This window comes from Camelus bactrianus, chromosome 2, assembly GCF_048773025.1.
Source record: "Camelus bactrianus isolate YW-2024 breed Bactrian camel chromosome 2, ASM4877302v1, whole genome shotgun sequence".
Lineage (NCBI taxonomy): Eukaryota > Metazoa > Chordata > Mammalia > Artiodactyla > Camelidae > Camelus > Camelus bactrianus.
Genome location: NC_133540.1, coordinates 122,297,127 through 122,316,647, shown reverse-complemented (window position 1 = coordinate 122,316,647; position 19,521 = coordinate 122,297,127). Strand labels below are relative to the sequence as shown.

The following is a 19,521-nucleotide window of genomic DNA, read 5'->3' as shown; positions in this document are numbered from 1 at the left end:
TCCTAGACTGGCCTCCATCATTTCAATGTCGTTAGTAACATTTGTATCCGTGAGGCTAGATTTCATTTCTCCTTTATGGCAAACATCTTTTGAGGGCTAATGTTGGCAGTGATTTAACATTTCTTGGAACTGGTAAACATTTGGAAGGAGGAAAGTTAGAAGATGGAAGTTGTATCAGCAAGCAAGTGGTAGTCCCTTGCCAAGCAGCAATACAAGAGCAAAAAGAACCTCTCCTTCTTAGTTTTGTGCTGTTACGTCTGGTGGTTGTCCGTGCCAAATTTGCAAATCACAGTTGCAGTCCTTAAAAACATAAAATCATTAAATCTAGGTGTTGCTACCCAACGGGAAATTATCTCTCAGTGCCCTTTTCCACTCTCCCATGTTTTTGATAATAGTAACCCCTAGAGTTTTCCCAAATTTCAAAAGCTTCTGGCATAGACAGAAAGTACTCAGTGAGCTTGTAATGAATGAGTAGACACCAAGCTCGAATTTGCCTTTGCGCTGAAGTTTGAACAAATGTGCAGAGGAAGACTTCCTTTCCTTTTCTCCTTGTAAGTAAACCACTCATGTCCTCCTAGCGCCCCGCCTTCTTTGGAGTCTAGGTGAGAATGTCAGGAGTTGCTGTGGCCTTTGTGCTTGCTCTTACTATAGTCTGTGCTCAAAATTCATTAGCATTTCATTTAATGCTTAAAGCAACCCATTGAAATGACCACCACTACCCTCCTGACTCCACACACTTAAGGAACACATCTAGCTCACTACCTTGGCCTGACTGACTTCTGATGCTCTGACTAAGACTCTGTGCATTGTGATCAGAAACGTGTCTGATTCTTGTTCCTGAGCACCTTCTCTTCATCTGGGGCTAATCGAGTGTGCAGAATTCCCTACGTGTTGGTTTGCTCGTAGAGAGCTACTCTGACTCTTCTACCATTTTATTATAACTTGATTTAGCATCTCCCTTTGGCTCTGATATCATCTCCTTGTTATAGAAACAGATTAAAGATGTGATTACCCTTGAATAAGAACTTTCAGGAGAGGATCTGGAAAAAGCATCCTGGATGGAAAATGAATCACAAGTTGATGGCAAAGAGAAGAAGGAAGATAGACTTAGAAGAAAGGCAAACTGTGGGTGGGAAGATGAATGAAAGAAGAGAGCCAGTTACAAGGGATACAGTCCCAAGGGGTTAGAATATAGAAATAAGCAGATTTAGAAAAGCCAGGTGGATGTAAAAATCACATTATTAGAGGGACATTTAGTTTGGTGGAATTAGAATCTAAATAAAACAGAAAAAAGGAATCATATCATTTTAAGACATTTGGCCACATCAAAGGATGCTGCCATTCAGAGTTTATATTACATAACTCACAAACATCTTTTGAATTATCTGTCACTCAAACTCAACAACTGGAAATAAGAAATTCTCTTTGAAGAATCTATTTTAAAAGAGGGATTTGAAAAAAGAAAAAGCAAACAGAATGGTAGTTGTAGTAATCCGCTTTACCAAGCTAAATAAGTTAAAATTCAGTATTTTATATATTCCTAATCCTGATGCCGCCGAAACAGCGGGTTTAAGAAATCACCAGGAGAAACCTGTGCACCTGGAAAAAAGTGTGTTATTTTGATTCCTGTTCCTAAAATGAATATGTGCAAGACAGCAACGATCTCCCTTTTATACCATAAGAGACTGCAGAGACTAAAAATAGTTGAGTAGGATTTGCTACATCAAAAACCAAATTTGGTCCTGGAAAAAAGTGGAGAAATTAGTGCTTATTAATCAGCTATGGTTCAGTGGATATTTATTAAATAAATCTTGACTGTGCTAAAAACTCAGCAGAGACTACTTCAGCCTGGCAGTTTTGTGATCTGAATACTCTATTAAAATAATTCTTCAAAAATGTACCCAGTTTTTTTTTCCCCTAAAACAATCTCTAGCTTCTCATCCAAATATTCAAACATAATTTTTGAAAAATGTCACATTCTGCAGAATAAGCTTAGACACTGCCAACCCTGAACCCCTCCATTCAAACCACAGCCTGACAGGGTTTGAAAGCACAGAAATAGACTAAAAGACAATTTTCTTCAAGGTCTTGGGAAGTGGCCAGATGAATCTTTACAGTCCTTGCAGTTGCTGACGTGCTATTTTGCTGGTGTACATTCTTAGCTGCCTCATTCTGTGCCTTTGTTCCAAGAGTCTTCTTTCTTCTAGCCCAGCCAAGAGAGCCATTACCATTTAGATATTTCCTTTCCTAGCGCTGATTCTAAATGTGATCATTTTTGCAAACACAAAACCAACTATTGTGGGGTATTACATTAATTTAACTTATTGCTCTAACTGCCACCGTTCACTTCTCCAGTGCTCTGAATAGCTAAATTCATTTGATAAATACGTTGGTGAGGGAGTGAGAAATTAAATTTCTATGAAGCTCACTTCAGTATGAATCCCAGAAATTTTCCAGCCACGATGTGATGCAACAATTTCATTGGTTATTCTGGTACCAAGAAAAACTGGAGGGGATACTGGCAAGACCTCCCATAGTGACGGTGGTGTCACTCATAACAAACAACACCCCTTCCAGTTAATACAGTCATCCTCAGAACTGTCACCTACTTCCAGGTAGTTAAAAAAGAAACAGGAATCTGTATGTAAATATATTTCAGGGTTTTAGCTGATAGAAAAACTGAACAATATAGAATGCTATCCTTTTTAGGATTATACTCCAAAACCATTCTATGAATATGTAATTCCCAGGGTAAGGGAGTATTTAGATACGAAGAGTTTTAGTGGCCACCCTGTTAATTCACATTTTCTTTCATACGTGAGTTTCTGTCAGTAGACCAGTGGCTTACCAAGATAAAAACACAGATCCGTAGAAGAATGTAACTAACGGAAGTTTCTATTAGCACAAGCCGTGTAGCTTTCGGGATGGAGAGATCTTAGAAGGTTAGAGCCATGATGGTAGCATCGGGGGTGCTGTATGGTTGACTCAGATAACTTTGCTAGAAGTGATGTGCAATGAATCAGGCCCTTAGAGTTATCACTGCTTGTTCCAGTGAGGTTGAGGAACTTCAGAGAGATTGGTGATGAAAGCAAAAATACAATTAATGTTTACATTATAATATATTTGTATTTTAAATGTAAAAATGTCACTCTGACAGTGTCCTCATCAGTTGCCAAAAGGCAGTCTAGTGGGCTCTCACAAGCAGAGCAAGAAGTAGCATCAATGGAACAAAATTTTATCGAGGATGGTGCAGTAGCCACATTGTTGGCCGTGTATGGAACAGATCTGTGCAGCCAGAGGAAAGTGGCCACAGCTGAATGTATATTTAATCTAGACTTTTCATGGACCACGAGATTTTTCTTTTTTTAACGTCTATCCCAAAATTGCAAGTAGAGACCGCTTCAGCGGTGTTTCCTTCTCGGCAAGGAAGACACGAAATTCTCACCTATCACGTGCCCGTGCTAACGTACTGACAAACAGAACTAAAGGGATATGAGGGCGAATATAATGGAGGTTTCATTTTTGGTTCATTTTCGTCCACAGAAATGTGGTAGTTTGTATCTCCTGTATGAAAATACAGCACTGAACTAAGATTATCAGAGCAGGTGCATACTGAGGCATTTTTAATTGCGTGGATGAATTTGTACTTATTCATAAAACTTGCCCTCCTGTCCCCCAGCACACCCACAGACACACCCACACACACACACCCACCCACACACACACACACACACACACACACACACACACACACTGTTCTTTTGGGATCCAAGGCGTACCCCTTCCATGCTTGTTGGCTGAGTAATGAAGTTGCAGGCACTGGCCGTGGAAAGATCCACATAAGCTAGTTGGCTAATAAGTGGGTTGACCCTGTGACGTTGGCATCATTAACGTCTGATCCTAACCACCTACGCTCACAACCCAGAGTCCCACTCTGAGGTCCAAGAGTGTCACCATTACTTCCCAATGAAACGACTTCCTGACCCATTCTTAAAGACAGTGTCGTGATGCTGATTTCTGGTTTGACGTGGAAGAGGAGCACATCTAGCCATAGCTGTGTTACAGTAATAATTTTCTACAGAATTTACTGTTACATTAAGGCATTGAAATAACTCCAAGTGAATTGGAAACAGAAAGCATCCGCTCCTCATATTTTTCAATTAATTTTCAGGTCCTGTGGATGTCAATATTCTAGCTAAATGCAATCCCTGCTTATCAAATCCCTGTAAAAACGATGGCACCTGTAACAATGATCCCGTTGACTTTTATCGCTGCACCTGCCCGTATGGTTTCAAGGTAAGTAGAAGCTGTTGTGGGAACTAAGAGCTGAAAACGTAGCTTTCCTTGGTGGGGCCTCATCTTACTGTGGTGCTTTCTCTATGAGCCGAGAACGACTTTATTTACACTTAACTTTACTTGACCATTTCTTCTCCAGGGCCAGGACTGTGATGTCCCAATTCATGCATGCATCAGTAACCCATGTAAACATGGAGGAACTTGCCACTTGAAAGAAGGAGAAAAAGATGGATTCTGGTAGGTCGCTGGTCTGTGATCTGTGTCTAAAGTACTGGAGCAACAATAACTAAGCAAACATGCATTTTTCCTTTTTAAATCCAAGAGCTTTATTTTTAAAAGGATGCCAGAAGTCTGTTCAGAAGAAAATTATGTATTAGTGTGTCTCAGAGCTATTTCAATTTAAAAACAAATAGAGACATTGAAATATTCTCAAGTCAGGATGCTACAAAGCCAAGAAATTTAAAACCTCTCACATGCATACATTATGATTAATCAAGTCAGATTAGGTCAAGATAAAGAGGTGGCTCTGTCATGCTAATTAATAGCCAAATAGCCTATTGCAAATAGTCCCCTATCTGTTACTTTGTGTATTGCTTTCACGGACAGTGGGTAATGATAAAATGTAGGTCCCACTGAAACAGAACATTAACAATTATTTCCAAGCCACACTATGAGCAGACAACCATGCTGTGAACATTTTTATTCTGGAGTTATTCAATCATACACTACAATTACTTCAGATGTACTGAGTAAATCATGAAGGAAAGTTCTTATAATGACACACATAATTTCACATAAGAGTGCTAATCTACTGCTAAAGATTGTTACAAGTATCACATTTTATAATAAATATACTTCATTAGTGCATTCTGTTATGAAATTGTGTCTTTTCATCAAGACTTTACTCAAAGATTATTCTACCTATCAAGATGAAATGTACAATGGTTTATGCCAGTGAAAAGAATTGTATTTGTTGAGATATAAAGAGAATATTCACACGTTTATAATTGCAAGAAAAACAAAGTTTTGTTCTCAGATTTCTTTTTTGCTTTGAGACATCAAGAACATTACACATAAGGTAATAGGGGTTGTAATTAAAAAAAAAAAAAAAACACAGAACCATTCCTTCTCATTTATGAGCAAAGAAGCATGAGTTATTTTATTAGAGCATATCTCAAGATTAGGATATCTGGGGCTGTAGACTAAACTTTGCTCGTGTTTTAGATCTGCAAATATATTGGATTTATTGACTTACAGGACCATGGGGCCATATGCCGTCTTGCCACCAGCAAAAATTTTCTTTCTCAAATTGTTTCTGGTTGGGGAATATTACCTTAAATTGATGCTTACAGCATGTCATTTAGAAGCATTTTAAGAATCAATTTCTTGTCATTAAAATCTCTGTAATTGATGAGTGTACTTAGTTTTTTTTTTAATACTTAGACCATATGGTATGAAAATTCAGGAAGTCTGGTTTTTTTTTTTTTTTTTGTCTTTTCTTCCCCTGGCATTCAGGTGTATTTGTGCTGATGGATTTGAAGGAGAAAATTGTGAAATCAATGTTGATGACTGTGAAGATAATGACTGTGAAAATAACTCTACATGCGTCGATGGAATTAATAACTACACGTGCCTTTGCCCACCTGAGTACACAGGTAGGAAGACTAGGAAGTGCTCTGCCATCAATCTGTGTATCTCCTTGAAAGCACCATCAGCACCCGGCTGCATGTGTTTAGTAAACCATTGTATTATTCAGTAACTGACAGGTGTTTTGGAAATTAGGTGTAATGTACCAATAGACAGAGTTAAAGATGATTTCAGCCAACCAAATAAAAGTCCTGGTGAGCTCAGTCAGAACACAGGCATCTATCATAAAGTCATGCTACCCAGCTCAAAGGAAGTTATCATGCTGAAGCTTTTACTCCCACAACTAAATGTCATTTTCATGCAAAGTGTTTTTCCAGTGCAGACCAACCCACCAATACGTATGGGAAAAGGGGGCATATCCTAACATAGTCAAAACATAATTAAGCACTTGAGATTCTTCCTGTCCATCCTTGTTTCTTCATTAATGAGTATTTGCCTCTAGTAACTCACGTCCTTCAAAATAAATCGCAATCAGGAAGATACTGATCACTCTGGATAATCTTATGAGATCATCTCCCCCTTTTGTTGTATCTTGATACGAAATGTCAAGAAAAAAAGGTGATACATCTCATAAGATGATTCAAACTGCTAAACTTCTTCCCTGGATAAACCAATTTCCTATAAAATCAACATCAAGTTTATGACTTCCCTATTACGTCAGAATATCTATTTTGATTGATTTTTTGTGCCTATGAATAAGAAACTTCATAGCTGCAATCTTGTTTGCCTCATAGACCATCTAGTTTTTGAATTGATAGAGAAAAGGAGATTGATACACATTATGTTTGTAAGAAAAAATGAAGAAATAGGTTCTGTCACTTTCTGCAAAGTTACCATTTTCATTTGGCTGGGTATTATTCATTAATCATTTTTATTTCCACGTATATGGTTAAGAATATTAGAGGGTGATGTAGCTACTTGGATGACTGAGGTTAACATCTCTAAACATGAAGAGTGAAAGCACACCTGTACGATCAACTTTCCTGGGGACTTGTTTAAAAAGCATTGAAATTTAAGCTTTTATGGAATACTCACACTTTGCATTTTAAGAGGTATTTTTCTTGATGCAAAAATGCTCAATAGAATAATGAATTCCTATTTTGATACCCTGGGTCTGTTTGAGAGATTCTGCAGCTGCCTTTTTCAGTGGTGTGATTTTTCCTTTCACACCACTGAGCCATTTGATGCCATGTGAAGTAATACACTAAATTTCCAGTAGAAGTTTGAACGTGTTATATCATCAGTTGCTCTATTATAAAATATATATATACACAGTCCTTGGACACCTTAGGGGCCAAAATTTGAATTCTCTGCTATGCACCCATCTGACATGGCTAGGAAGAGTTTAGGTGCTACATAGCTTTGACCTTCATACCAGTATTACTTGTGTCACACCTCAGAGACTTGCCATTAGCCTGAGCACAGATTCAGGAGCCCTTGGAGCTACCCTGAGAATCTGAGTTTTATTGGATGGGCTAATGTAGCCTTGTACCAGCAGCCCGATGCTTGCACTAAAATCAGTACCCCATATCTCCTTATGCCATCATTGTTCTAATCATTATAGAAAGAACCTAATTCACTTAATGTCAGAGGCCTCTTTAAACTAACCTACTCTGACCAGGACAAATTGAAGCCGAGCATTTCAAGCGCAGTTTGGTTAGCCAGTGTGCTCCTGAGCACGGACACTGGGAACAACCCCTCACTGATGACAACTGAGGCTTGAGAGCGCTGCTGTGTTCCAGTGCTCACACGCCTTTTTCATGATAATTTGTGACTTGAGCTGGTTTGGAGGGATCTGCTGTTTTAGATTTGCTGTACCTCATTCCTTTTCCATTTCTTCTAGTCTTTGTCTTACCTTCTCCCCCTTCGTTTTCCAAGCTCCCTTCCTACACCTCATCTTCTTGAACATGTCTTCTCCATCCCGGAGTGATTCAGTTCAGTGCAGCCTCCTCAGAGAAGTATTCTGAAGCTCATCTCCCTGGGTCAGACCTCTTACTTTGAAACATGTCCAAACAACTCCAGAGCTTAGCACAGCTACCCTTCAGCCAAAATGTGACATCTATAAAAGCTGTCATGTGGGAACCTGCCATGACCGTTCGTCAAGAACCACTTGGTTCTCAACAGGAACTGAGTTAGACTCTTCTAGCCTTTTCAGTTACGTCTCCTGCAAATACCAGTTTGCCTTAATTCGGGCTAAGGACAAACAAAAATACTGCACTCAGTAGACAGTTCAGAGCATACAAAACATGAAGATATTACCCCTGCAGCTTTGGGTTGGGTTTTCTGGGCAGTGAGGAGTTTGACAGTTTGGCATTAGAGCAGCTCTCTAACCCAGGCACGTTTGCAACACATCAATTAGCTGTAGCATTTTTGTCCAAGTGTTAAATGAGCTCATTTACAGAATATCAAACCACCATCTGCAGATTTTGAAATCAGTGGCACATAAGTGGCCTTTAATTATAGGAAGGTGTAAATTGGACTCTAGAGTTTTAGATCTTGCTTTATCCAAGTCTGCAGTTAGGGAGACATTTTCTTATATTGTGGCTGTATTGTTTTAGATTTAAGTTTGGTATCTGATTAATGAGCATGAGATCTTGGGGCAGAAACCCTGCTGTGCTCAGGGAATACAGTAGTGTTGTCATTGTTTAAAAATCATTCAAGTCACAAGTTGCTTTTCTGTTTGGAGATATTTTTACCTCCAAGGCATTCAGTGAAAAAATGAACTCTTTAGTAGGAGCAAATAAGACTGTTAATAGGGAAAGCTCGTAAGTCATTAAGGTGGAAGTTTTTACATTTGGCACCCATGTCAGAAATCAGAATGGATATGATGTGTTAATTCAGAGATCGAAAAGCAGTCTGACAGAGAAGTCATGATGTTGATGGGCAGGCTATAAAACACGGCTGCACATTTTCAAAATAAAACGAACCACTGTTGGGAAGTTTATGAAATTTATTTAAGCCCATGTAACTAAAACATCACAGTAAATAGTTATTGATTTATTAGAGGACAAAACTCTGTCCTTTCTGGCTGCAGGGATTGACAACATAAATTTTAAGGGTTAGTATTGTTTTTCTGTTATGTAATCCTTCCTTCAGCCTCCCCACCTGAGCATCAAAACTGTTCTTTTCCACCGAATTCAGTCCATCATCTGTCCTTCAGTTGAATAACATGTGACTGTGGATTGCTAGCATTCTTCAGAAAAGAGTCATTTTTGAAAAGTTAAATTCATTGTGATTCTAAATTAAAATTACTATCACTAAACTAAAGATTAAATAAAATCCAGAATTGCTAAACAAATACTTTAAAAATCTACTCCAGAGTTTTAACTTTAGCTTGAAAGATTATGTTTTAAGTTGTGGTTTTTTTTTTTTTGATAATTATTATATCTTTTCTAAACACAAGGCATTTCTTGAAAGTAAATTTTCAAGGAATTACTCATATTAGACTAGCTCAAAATTTATAAAAGTGAAAATTGTAAACATGGCACCCCTGCAATGTTGAAAAACTTGACACCTTTTCTTAAGCTCTGGTATGAATTTAGGTGCTGAATTTTAAAATGCCGTTTGGTTTTGCATGTTTCCTAAGAGTCAGAACCCTGGATCGGCTCTGTAAAGAATGTATTTCTGAATTAACCCTCTTCTCACAGGACCACATACAAAGATGATACAAAATTGATCACATTTCAACCATGGACACTACGTAATGGGATGGCATAAGTCCAGTCAATGAAAGTTCACATACGAGTCGGGCATGTAAAGACTTAGAATGTATTTTGTGGAAAGAATTCAGAACATTTTAATTTTTCCATTGTGTCCCATGATCTCTCTGTTTTCCGAATCTCCGATGCCCACACACAAACCATTCTGTGCACATCTCACAAAGCAGAGCTCCCGGTTGCTCAGTCACCCGGGCTAGCCGCAGAGCTCTGGCTCGCTGTGACGGCCTTTACCCTTTGCCTCGTGTCCTCCTTGTCTGTGCGTTGGCCCGGCTGTAGGTAAGCAGTCTAAGTTTGCTGCAGTTCGCTCCCTCACCCTTGGCTTCTCCGTGGTTAATGCTGTGCTTGGCTCCCTGTGCTCTGCTGTTGTACTGCAATGTAAAACGTCTTTTGTCTCTTCTGTCTTTGTCGCTGCCAGCTGCTAATCTGAATGAGGTGGAAAAAGGTTAGTTGCCTTTTAAGTCTATTATGATTTTATTTCAGTTTCCCTCTTTCTCTTAAAGCTACGTAGATTTCATGGTGTGGACATGGTCAAAGGAATGTTGACAAAAATGAAGCCTGAGATCAGTATGTCAAATCAGTCATTCACGTCTTTGATGTGTGATGATTATGCCAAATACTGTTTAAAAAAAAGTCTGAAATGCGCTTTACCAATGCCTGGAAGGCTGGGAAATAAACTCTCTGGGAAGAAAGTGGCCAAAAAGAAAGATTGTTACTTTCTACTTTTTACTTACCTGTATGCTTTTCCTTTTTTAAAGATACCACAAATATGTATAATTTTTATAGTGAAAAATGTTAAGTCATTTAGTACAGGAGAGAGGCAGTCACTAGAAAAAATTTTTAAATAGAATTTTCCCCTAACTTTAAAGTAGGACCTTTGGTAATTTGAAACATGCAAAATGTTAAAGGATGTATATATTTATTAAAACATTTTATCAGGTAAAAAATTACCAAGCCCAAGTGGTTGATGTATAAAATAGCATTGTCAAACTCACAGAATGTCGTGAGTACTGAGCAGTATTTTTAAAGCATTAAAAGAGCCGTGTCTGATCACTGACATCATCTGGTGGGCTTGGCTTTCCTAATACATCTGGGCCCAGGAAAGGAAGTCCTGGAGCGCTTAGGATGGTGGGCTTGTCTGGGGAGTCATCATGGAGTCTTTGTAAAATTTTTACCTTGGAGAGTCAGAATTATACCTAGTAACATTATATTTTTATTCATTAAGCTTAACGAAAAGTCTTCAAATTCTCAGTGTAGGCACAGCATCCTAAAAGGAACATAATATATGCTTGTCTTGACACTTTCAGTTGTATGTGAAGCGTTAGCAGTAAGATTGTAGTGCTAACATGGGCTACATTATATAGCAACTCTGTCTCCTCTTGCTAATAAGGACTTCATTTTTTTTCTCTTGCACTGTTCAGGTGACTTTCTGGGTTTGGTCACGTACTCTTACTATATGCAGAGTTAAGTTAAAAAACATGAAAAAAATTGTTTCCTATTTTAGAATGTAAAAAATATAGCCTGTATATATACTCTGTGGATTAATGCATCCAATACCATGCTTGGTCAAATGTTATCTTTTCTTTTTACAAGTACTAAAGCAATTGGGGCAAAGATGTCTAAGGTCTGATTCTATCTCAGAAAACACAACGACAATTATTCTGCCACAGCAATATGTCCTTAAGTAGTTACAGATACCCTCAGGAGCAAGCTTGGAAGTATGATCGTGTGTTACATCACCACATGGTTTCCTGTGTTGACTAAATCTCATGCTTATGTGTATAAAATATGTCTCTTATTTCCAAGAATCTGCTGCTGACTGAATTTGCTTTTAAAAGCAATCAAACCATTTTCTATTGGTTTGAATCTAAAACTTAACTAGAAATGAAATTTTGAAGGGTAATTTTCTTAAATAAAAAGAAGCTCTGTAATTAGGTGACATATTATTAATTTAAAAGAACTCTTTAGATATGGGCAATAAGGATTTGAGCAATAACGTGTCTGAAACAACAAGAAAGCACTGCTCAAGGATACGTACCTTGTAAGTAGGGGTCCAGATGCAAACCAATGCCTGACTGGGAGCAAGACATGCACTCTAATCTGGGGGCCTTCCCCTGGAACCAGTCCCTTCTTATTTGCTGCCATCTTCCAGGCTTGGCATCTTTTCACAGAGACTGACCAATCCTTTGTCCCGAACGAGCCTGCCTTCTGCTGCCTCTTCAGCTTGCTATACACAATTCTCCCTTATGTACACTTGAAAAGAGTAAAGCCGTAGCCACAGAATTCTGGTGCAGACCGACATCTACTTTACTGACACATGAAAAACAGAAAGCGCCTATTCAGTGCCTATACAATTAATTAATGAATTCCCCTGATGTTTATCTCACGTAGGGCAGCAGGGATACTGATGAATTTATGTAGCTAATGGGAAAAGCTCAAATTTCTCATCCTAGCACTAAAATCTATCAACTCTGGAGCCTCTCACAGTCCTTAATGACATCTATCCCATCTCACTTAGATATTGAGAGTAACATGGAAGAATGTGTAAGAAAACTCTTTAAAATGGCTCTACTCCAGAAATAGCAGGGGCGGCCCTAGAGGACAGGTTTAGGTTTTGCATCATTCAGTCCCAACCATCATTACTGCAGTGACGTGGTTTAGATGATTTGATGTCATTCTCAATAGCAGAAGACTTCTTAGGGAATTTTGATAGAGAAAATTCTACCTAAAGTAAGTTATATGTGTGAAGGAATTTTCTCTCCCCATAGCTTTCAGTACTATCGTTTTTTAAATTATTATTTTGTCATTTTATTTGCTGTGCTCATGTCCAATGGAAAGGCTTTATTTAGCAATAAGTCTTTGGTTCTCTTTACCCCCTTACTCTACTTTGAAGCAGAAGGAAGTACTGAATGTTGAGGAGCTCTCAAATTTGGCTGTATTTTTGTGTATATTTGGGTTCTCATGATCTCTTAATAACAGTGACTCCTTCTGTTATTAATTCTGCCTCGAGATGCGTAAGGTCTTTACATCAAAGTCAGTGTATTTGCAATCGTATGTGCAGTCTGTTTTAACTAGAGGGAATATTTTGGCAGCCTAATGATACTGTGTGGTTGGCATTCATCTTCCAACCTTTCAGAGCCTTCTTAAACTTCTTTGAATCTCAGAAAACATTTTTAAAATCCTGTTTTCACTTTAGTTAATAACCAGAGCCCATTGAGCCCAAAACAGTAGTTTAGCTTAACCAAGCCTTACTCAATCTAATTTGGATTTATTTATTTTGAAAATGAAGTTAAATATTTCTGCAGTTTCAGTAGCTGTTGGAATTGACTACATTATTTAACTGTTCCAATGAGGAAGCACTGAAAAACACCTCCTTTTTTGTTTATTTATTTGAGGAGGTAAGTTTTTCCATTTAAAACATTCAAAAGATATTTGTAGAGAAAACACCTTATTCAGGACACTGCTAAACATTGAAAGTGATATGAAAATACATAAAACTTTGCCCTCATCTAGCAGGCAGACTCTTTGGCTTTGATTCTTCATTGCAAGTTCAGATTAGGTCAGTTATCTCACCAGTACAAAGCCATCATTTCTCGTATTTCAAGAAAGTTAACAGCAAAATAGAGCTACTTTAATGATTTTTAAATAAAGAGAAACAATTTTTGGGGAATGCAAAGACTAATCAAACATTCTGGCAAACAAGCATTATGAAGCAACCCATTTCATCTCATTTAGAGCAAAAGAGAGCCCATGAAATGATCTTTTTTTTTAATGAAACATCTTAATGTCCACATGTATAGCATACTTCCTCAAACCTTTCTGTTTTGAACTATGATGAACTTGACCTCATGTGGTTGCACTTTGGTAACATCCGCTTATGTGTGTGTCCCATTTGGCACACCCTTTGCACCAGGAGGACATATATGTATCTTCAGAAATTCATGGTCCCTCAAGATCAGTTACCTGTATTTCTATGTTAACAACTGCATTTAATTAAGTTTGTAGAAGTAGGTATGATCTGGATAGTTTATTGGCTCTATTATGAAGATCAGTTAACTATTGCTAATTGGTAGAAAAATTTCAGGATAATAAACACTAATAAAAAATACATCAGATCATTATTAAAAAGAATCTTCAGGAAAAATTACCTCTTTAAAAAAAAGTTAGAAGCAGAAACATACTATCCGTAAGTAATCCTTTACTTACTGATGGAACTAAATTCAATGATTGCTATCACATCTGATCAGGATACTAAATATTCAGATTGGAGACTGAGAATCTGCCTGTGGTAATGTGCGCTGGTGCCTGGGATTATAACCTTAAGCAGGGTATGGAACAAATAGGGCTGGCCTGGGTCAGCAAAAGAGGAGAAAAGAGAAATACTTTTCCTTCAGGTCCAATTCAATTAACCTGTTCCGGGATGACTCCCATAATCCCGTCAGCTGTGTCCAGGCTCTAATACAGTTCATCCATCTCCCTGCTGCATTGCAAGGTCTGTGAGAGGAGAGAGAATGGCACTTTTTATATGAGTAGAGAACAAATGGGAAATGTACACCTTTTTTTTTTATGAATTGTATGGAATTTTTTAAATTAGATAATGAGAAACATTCAGGTCCATTTATCTGAATCTTTCTCAAACATGCCATTTATATTCACCCGTCCTCTTGATTCCTGAGTTCATCCTCTCTACTTCCGATGGAGATAGTCATTATTTGGCAGCAAGATTGTCAGGATATCTGAGTCAGCAGGCTACTCATCTAGTCCAGCCTGCAAGGGCGGACCTGAGACTGGGAGCTCCGAGCACAGATCTGCTACCAGTATTCCTCATTCTCTCTGCTTCCCTGCAAAATCCGTCAGGCTATCTTTCATTGATATTTATGAGTATTTTCCTTTGAAAAGCGATCAAATCAGTGCTATCTTTCACATTTTTCAACAACTGTTGTGTATCTGATCTGTGCCAGATCACTTGCTAGTGAATACAATGAGGAAATACAAAAACACAAATGAAGGTATCTATCCCTGCCCTTGAGTAGTGTAAGAAATTAAATCTCACTTATTTCCAGTAGGTTGCTTTTTTTGATACCTTCCTTTGCTATGCTGATTCAAATAATGAAAAATAGGTACCATTTTTCCAGGTTTTTCTTGAGCCCAACAAGAGCTCAAAATGCAAATATTTGAAGAACGATGCGTTTGACCCTCCAAAACTCTGTGTCCTGGGGATGCTGTCAGGAATTCAACCAGACTTCCTCCCTGGTTCCAAGTCTATTTGAAACTGTCATAACGGATTAAATTGAACACTAGAATTCTGGTTCAGTTATTCAGATTGCTGTCATAAGTTCCCTTTCCATTATTATCAATATTAATGATGCCTTCATACTGAAAAAAGAAAAAAAAAAAAAACTAGTTCAGTTCAATTTATGAATAGGAATAAGAACAGGCCGTGATGTCAGGCCCAGAATCCTCCCAGTCCTTTTTATGCATCTATGATCCCCAGGAGACAGTCAGATTATTTCTATTTCAGAGAAAAAATAAACTAATCTGGTTCCACTAGCAAAACTAGTGTCAGTGAAGTGTTTCAACAGTGCCCTGTATTTATATGTAAAATTGTGTTTGCAGACATGGCCAACCTGACTTTACAGGGCTAAGTTTTGGAAAAATATAAATGAGATACTTATTAATTCAAATCCACCCTTTCCCATTGCTCTATTAGTGTAAAACAAATTAATGTTTTAAACAGAGTAGTTTGAGTTAGAAAATTCCCAAAATCCTGATCCAGGGACAAAATGACCAGCCTCTTCTCTGCTGAGCAGGCTTTGAGAACTGAATGAGACTCAGCAGGACATACTGTTGCCCAAATTTCTTGGTAGATAGAAAGCAATTGATTGTCCATCCAATAACGCTTCAAAAATGTCTTCCCTCTGTATAGCACAGTTTACCTTACCAAAAGAAAAAGTCTCTTTAGGGATAATAATGAACTTTGCATCTGTGTAATGTAGTTTTCAATAATCAATGAAATAACAAATCATTCAGCCCGTTTACAGGCCACGATGCTGTCTCTATTCTAGTCACTAAGTGAAACTTAAGGGATACTGGAAAATTAAGCATTTATCTTACATCTCTAATTTTTCCAGATTGTAATTTCCCCAGAGTAAGGACTTTGTCATGCACATCCTTTAATCATTTGCTGGGTCTAGCTCAAAATATCTCCACCCGCCCCCCAATATTTTATTATGAAAATTGTTCAACTGAAGCAGCTTTGTATTTTGGTCAAATAAAATAGTCTCACTTGTAAATTAATCCTACTATATGTGATTAATTTCCTTCTACACTATTCTTACTCATTTCAGGAAACATTTCATATTAACTCTCAGATTATGTAAGATCTTCATTATTCATTGACTTGTCAAATGAATCACTAGAGTTATGCATTTTCAATAATGCAGTAAGTTAAACCAATATTTTTATAAGAAAAAGTGTGTTTAAGGAAGTGTGTGTGTGTAGAAAATGCAAATCATTTTTAGTGACAAGATTCAACTCAGGTGTCATCCACTCATCGTGAGCTTTGATGTCTTTGACGTAATTTAAGTTAATAAAACTCTTTGAGATTATTATTTTATAATTAGTGATCATATAGATGTTGGCAGTTATTAATTACAGCTATCATTCGAAGTTCAAGCCACTCTCCAGATTTATTGTAAAGTAGATGAAACAGACATTGGACTCACTTTTCTCCCCCTTTACAAGACACAGCAGTTTGGGATTCTTTTGTCTTTGTCACCTTTAATACCCCATGGGGAGGAGAATTTCATTACCGTTTGAGTAGCCTGTCTTGCAGACCTCACCTGTGAACACCAGCTCCTCTTGGAGAGGGGGCTAAGGGTTGATTGGTCCAAGTCAGTCAACCAAGCATCATAGTGCTTTGTAGAGAGGCAACCAGCCGTGGCAGCATATGTACGGCTAAACTACCCTGAAATGCTGTGTTCAGACCTTGACCCTTTTGAAGTGCAAAGGTCATGGTCAGGAGCTACTTCCTGTCCTTGTGCATTACTTACTACAGACCCTGAGAGAAGCTCAAAGACCTAAAAGAACATTTCAGGCATGGGAGAGCCACATGGAATGAAATAAGAAAGGAAAGAGACCTAAAAGAAAAAGAAATAAGGAAAGAAAATGGGGGTTGGGGGAGGGATGGGGAAAAAGGAAGAGAAAAAGAAGAGAAAGAGAAGGAAAGACATAGTAGCGTCAGTTGGAAATTGTATTCCCCACTATAAACCTCCAGTTATGTATAACTTACCACCTATATTGGTTTGCTAGGGATCCTATAAGTAGCATATATTGGGTGGCTGAAACTTCAGAAATTTACTGTCTCACACTTCTAGAGATTAGAAGTCCAAAATCAAGGTGTCAGTGGTGTTAGTTCCTTTTGAGGGCTGTGAAGGAAGGATGTGTTGCAGATTTCTCTACCTGGCCTGTAGATGGTCATCAGCCCCCATCTGTCTCTTCACATGGGCTTCCCTCTAGGCCCAGTGTCCTTGTCCTCTAAGACCATGAGCCATATTGGATTAAGGCTCACCCTAAGGACCTCATTGAACTTGATGACATCTATAAAAACCCTGCCTCCAAAAAAGGTCACATTCTGAAGTACTGGAGGACCACAGCATATTTTTTTGAGGGAGAGGGTTATTCAGCCTATAACACCACTTTACTATATTTCAGACTCTTGATTTCTCCCTCAGAAAACCTGGTCTTTTCAGTATTTTCTATGTCACTGAAAAGCACTTCCAGATATACATACCAGAAACCTAGAAGTCTCGGACAGCTTCCTCTCTCCCCTGGACACCACGAATGTTTCCTGTGCACCTTTAAACAACTGGTCACAGGACACCTGTCTTCCATGACCTCTCATCTTAAATTTCTGCTGCATAGAAAATAGCTCATTCAGAAGGTCTTCCAACTTTTAAACACTATACTTCCTCCATCCCCCTGAAGCAAAATACCCATCTTGATTTAAAAAATAAGTCCTCACCCAATCCATTGCAAATTGGCATCTATTTCGTTTCCTAAACATCTCTCCAGGCCATCCATATCTCCTCTACCGCCACCTGAGTACCAGCTAAGTCATCTCTCATATCCATTTGTATCTGCCCCTGTGCGATCCATCCTCCACTAGAGCCAGAACCTTCTTTCCAAAGTACTGATGTCGTCTGGCCGTCCTCCAGCTTAAAACCCTTCGGTGGCACCCACTGGCTCATAAAGTAAAGACATTCTGCCACGTGGCCCCTACCAGCCTCTGTAGCTTCCTCTGTCACCATGCTCTCCCCGGCTCACTCCTAGGCTTTCAGAGCTCATAAGTTCCACATCACCTCCTGCACAGAGTCCCTGCCAGTGCTCTTTATTCCCCCTTCACCCTCAGTCCAAGTCTCACAGCTTCAGGAAAACCTCCCTCATGGTCTATCCCGCTTCTAGGGCACCAAGGTTTTTATTAGCATTCATCTCTCTGGCAGTTTTGCAGTTACTTGTGAAATTAGTAGATCAATATCTTTCTCCTCCTCCTCTCATGCAGAATCTCCATGAGAGAACACAGATATCATGTTGTTGTTGTTTGTTGTTGTTGTTGTTGTTGTTATTCACCATTTGCACTCTTAGCATTAACACAAGCCCTCATGTATAGTTTTCATTATGGTGGTAAAAATCTGGTGGTTTGCTACGAGAATTATTTGAAAAAAAATCCATAGACAGATCATGCCCTAGATCTCTCAGAAGTTTGTAGAATAATTCTAAAACTATTTCAGGAAGTGTGGAATGTAATAAGGAATGTAAACAGAAAGATAAGATACCAGAAATACAAATGAAGGTGAAAGGAAGGGTCCCTTGTGGTTAAGAAAGAAGGAACATTAATATTAGATCCATGGATCTAAAATGAAGCAGGACACAAAGCCAACTCCAGCTCCTGTTTTCCATAAGAACCATCAAGTGCACTGAGATTTCTGCCCCACTGCAATAACATTCACAATATTGGTACCTCCGCGATACCTGGGCCCGTGCTCACACTTTGTTTTTACCACTGAATGCAGTAATGTTGCTTTGTTCAGCTGCAGCAGGATGCTGTCTCTACAAACTTGCTATCTGCATTATCCATCTCTTTAGAAGCATTTTTCGCTTTTTTAAAAAAGATTTTTATAGCCACAGTTGACCTTGCACAACTTCAATTCCATAACCTCATTTTACCAATGAAGAATTGGGGCTCAGAGCAATAAAATATTTCCCTTCCCTGAAGCCAGTCCTGTGTTTTATGTTGAATGAGTTGCAGCAGGCCATTCCACGCGGTAACTCAGCAGCCCAGGTGTCACTGCACCCACTTAAGAGTAGTTTCTGCCCAGGATCTCTTCATGCTGGCTCACTCCTCACTCCAAGCAGAGCATTAACTCTGATGATCCAGCTTTTACTGCTCCACCCTCAAGGTGACCGTAGCATTTATCACCCAGATCAGGGTGTCTGTGTGAGTGCTCTATTGAAAATTACCTTGGGACAGCAGGTATAAACCAGGACTGTCCTGAGCGAAGCAGAATGTATGGTCACATTATCCGCTACATCAGATTCTTCAGAGAACATGTGCAGATGTTCAGTAAGCAGTGAATTATGTCTTCTCCTGGACTCTGAGGATTCATGCCCTTTGGGGGAAGTGGGCATCACTCTTACCTCCCTCCCTCACAGCTCTTACTAGTTTAAGTGCAGAACCTGGCCATTTCCAGTCCCACTCTCTGCCTTACTTACATGACAGACACAGTCAGAGAGAGGTGATCTAAACACTACACATCACTTCCTTACCGAAAAAGGTGCCTCTTGAGGACACGTGGTGCTTTTT

General features: G+C 38.7%; 1 protein-coding gene across 2 annotated transcripts in view; it reads left to right on the top strand.

Annotated features, from left to right (window-relative positions):
• SLIT2 (slit guidance ligand 2) overlaps positions 1-19,521 on the top strand; it is a 347,888-nt gene that overhangs the window by 298,000 nt on the left and 30,367 nt on the right. For both annotated transcript variants that reach the window (XM_074349832.1, XM_074349827.1), the window contains 3 exons: positions 4,172-4,296; positions 4,436-4,533; positions 5,812-5,951. In XM_074349832.1, the coding sequence (XP_074205933.1) occupies positions 4,172-4,296; positions 4,436-4,533; positions 5,812-5,951 (363 nt within the window). The remainder of the gene's footprint in view (positions 1-4,171; positions 4,297-4,435; positions 4,534-5,811; positions 5,952-19,521) is intronic.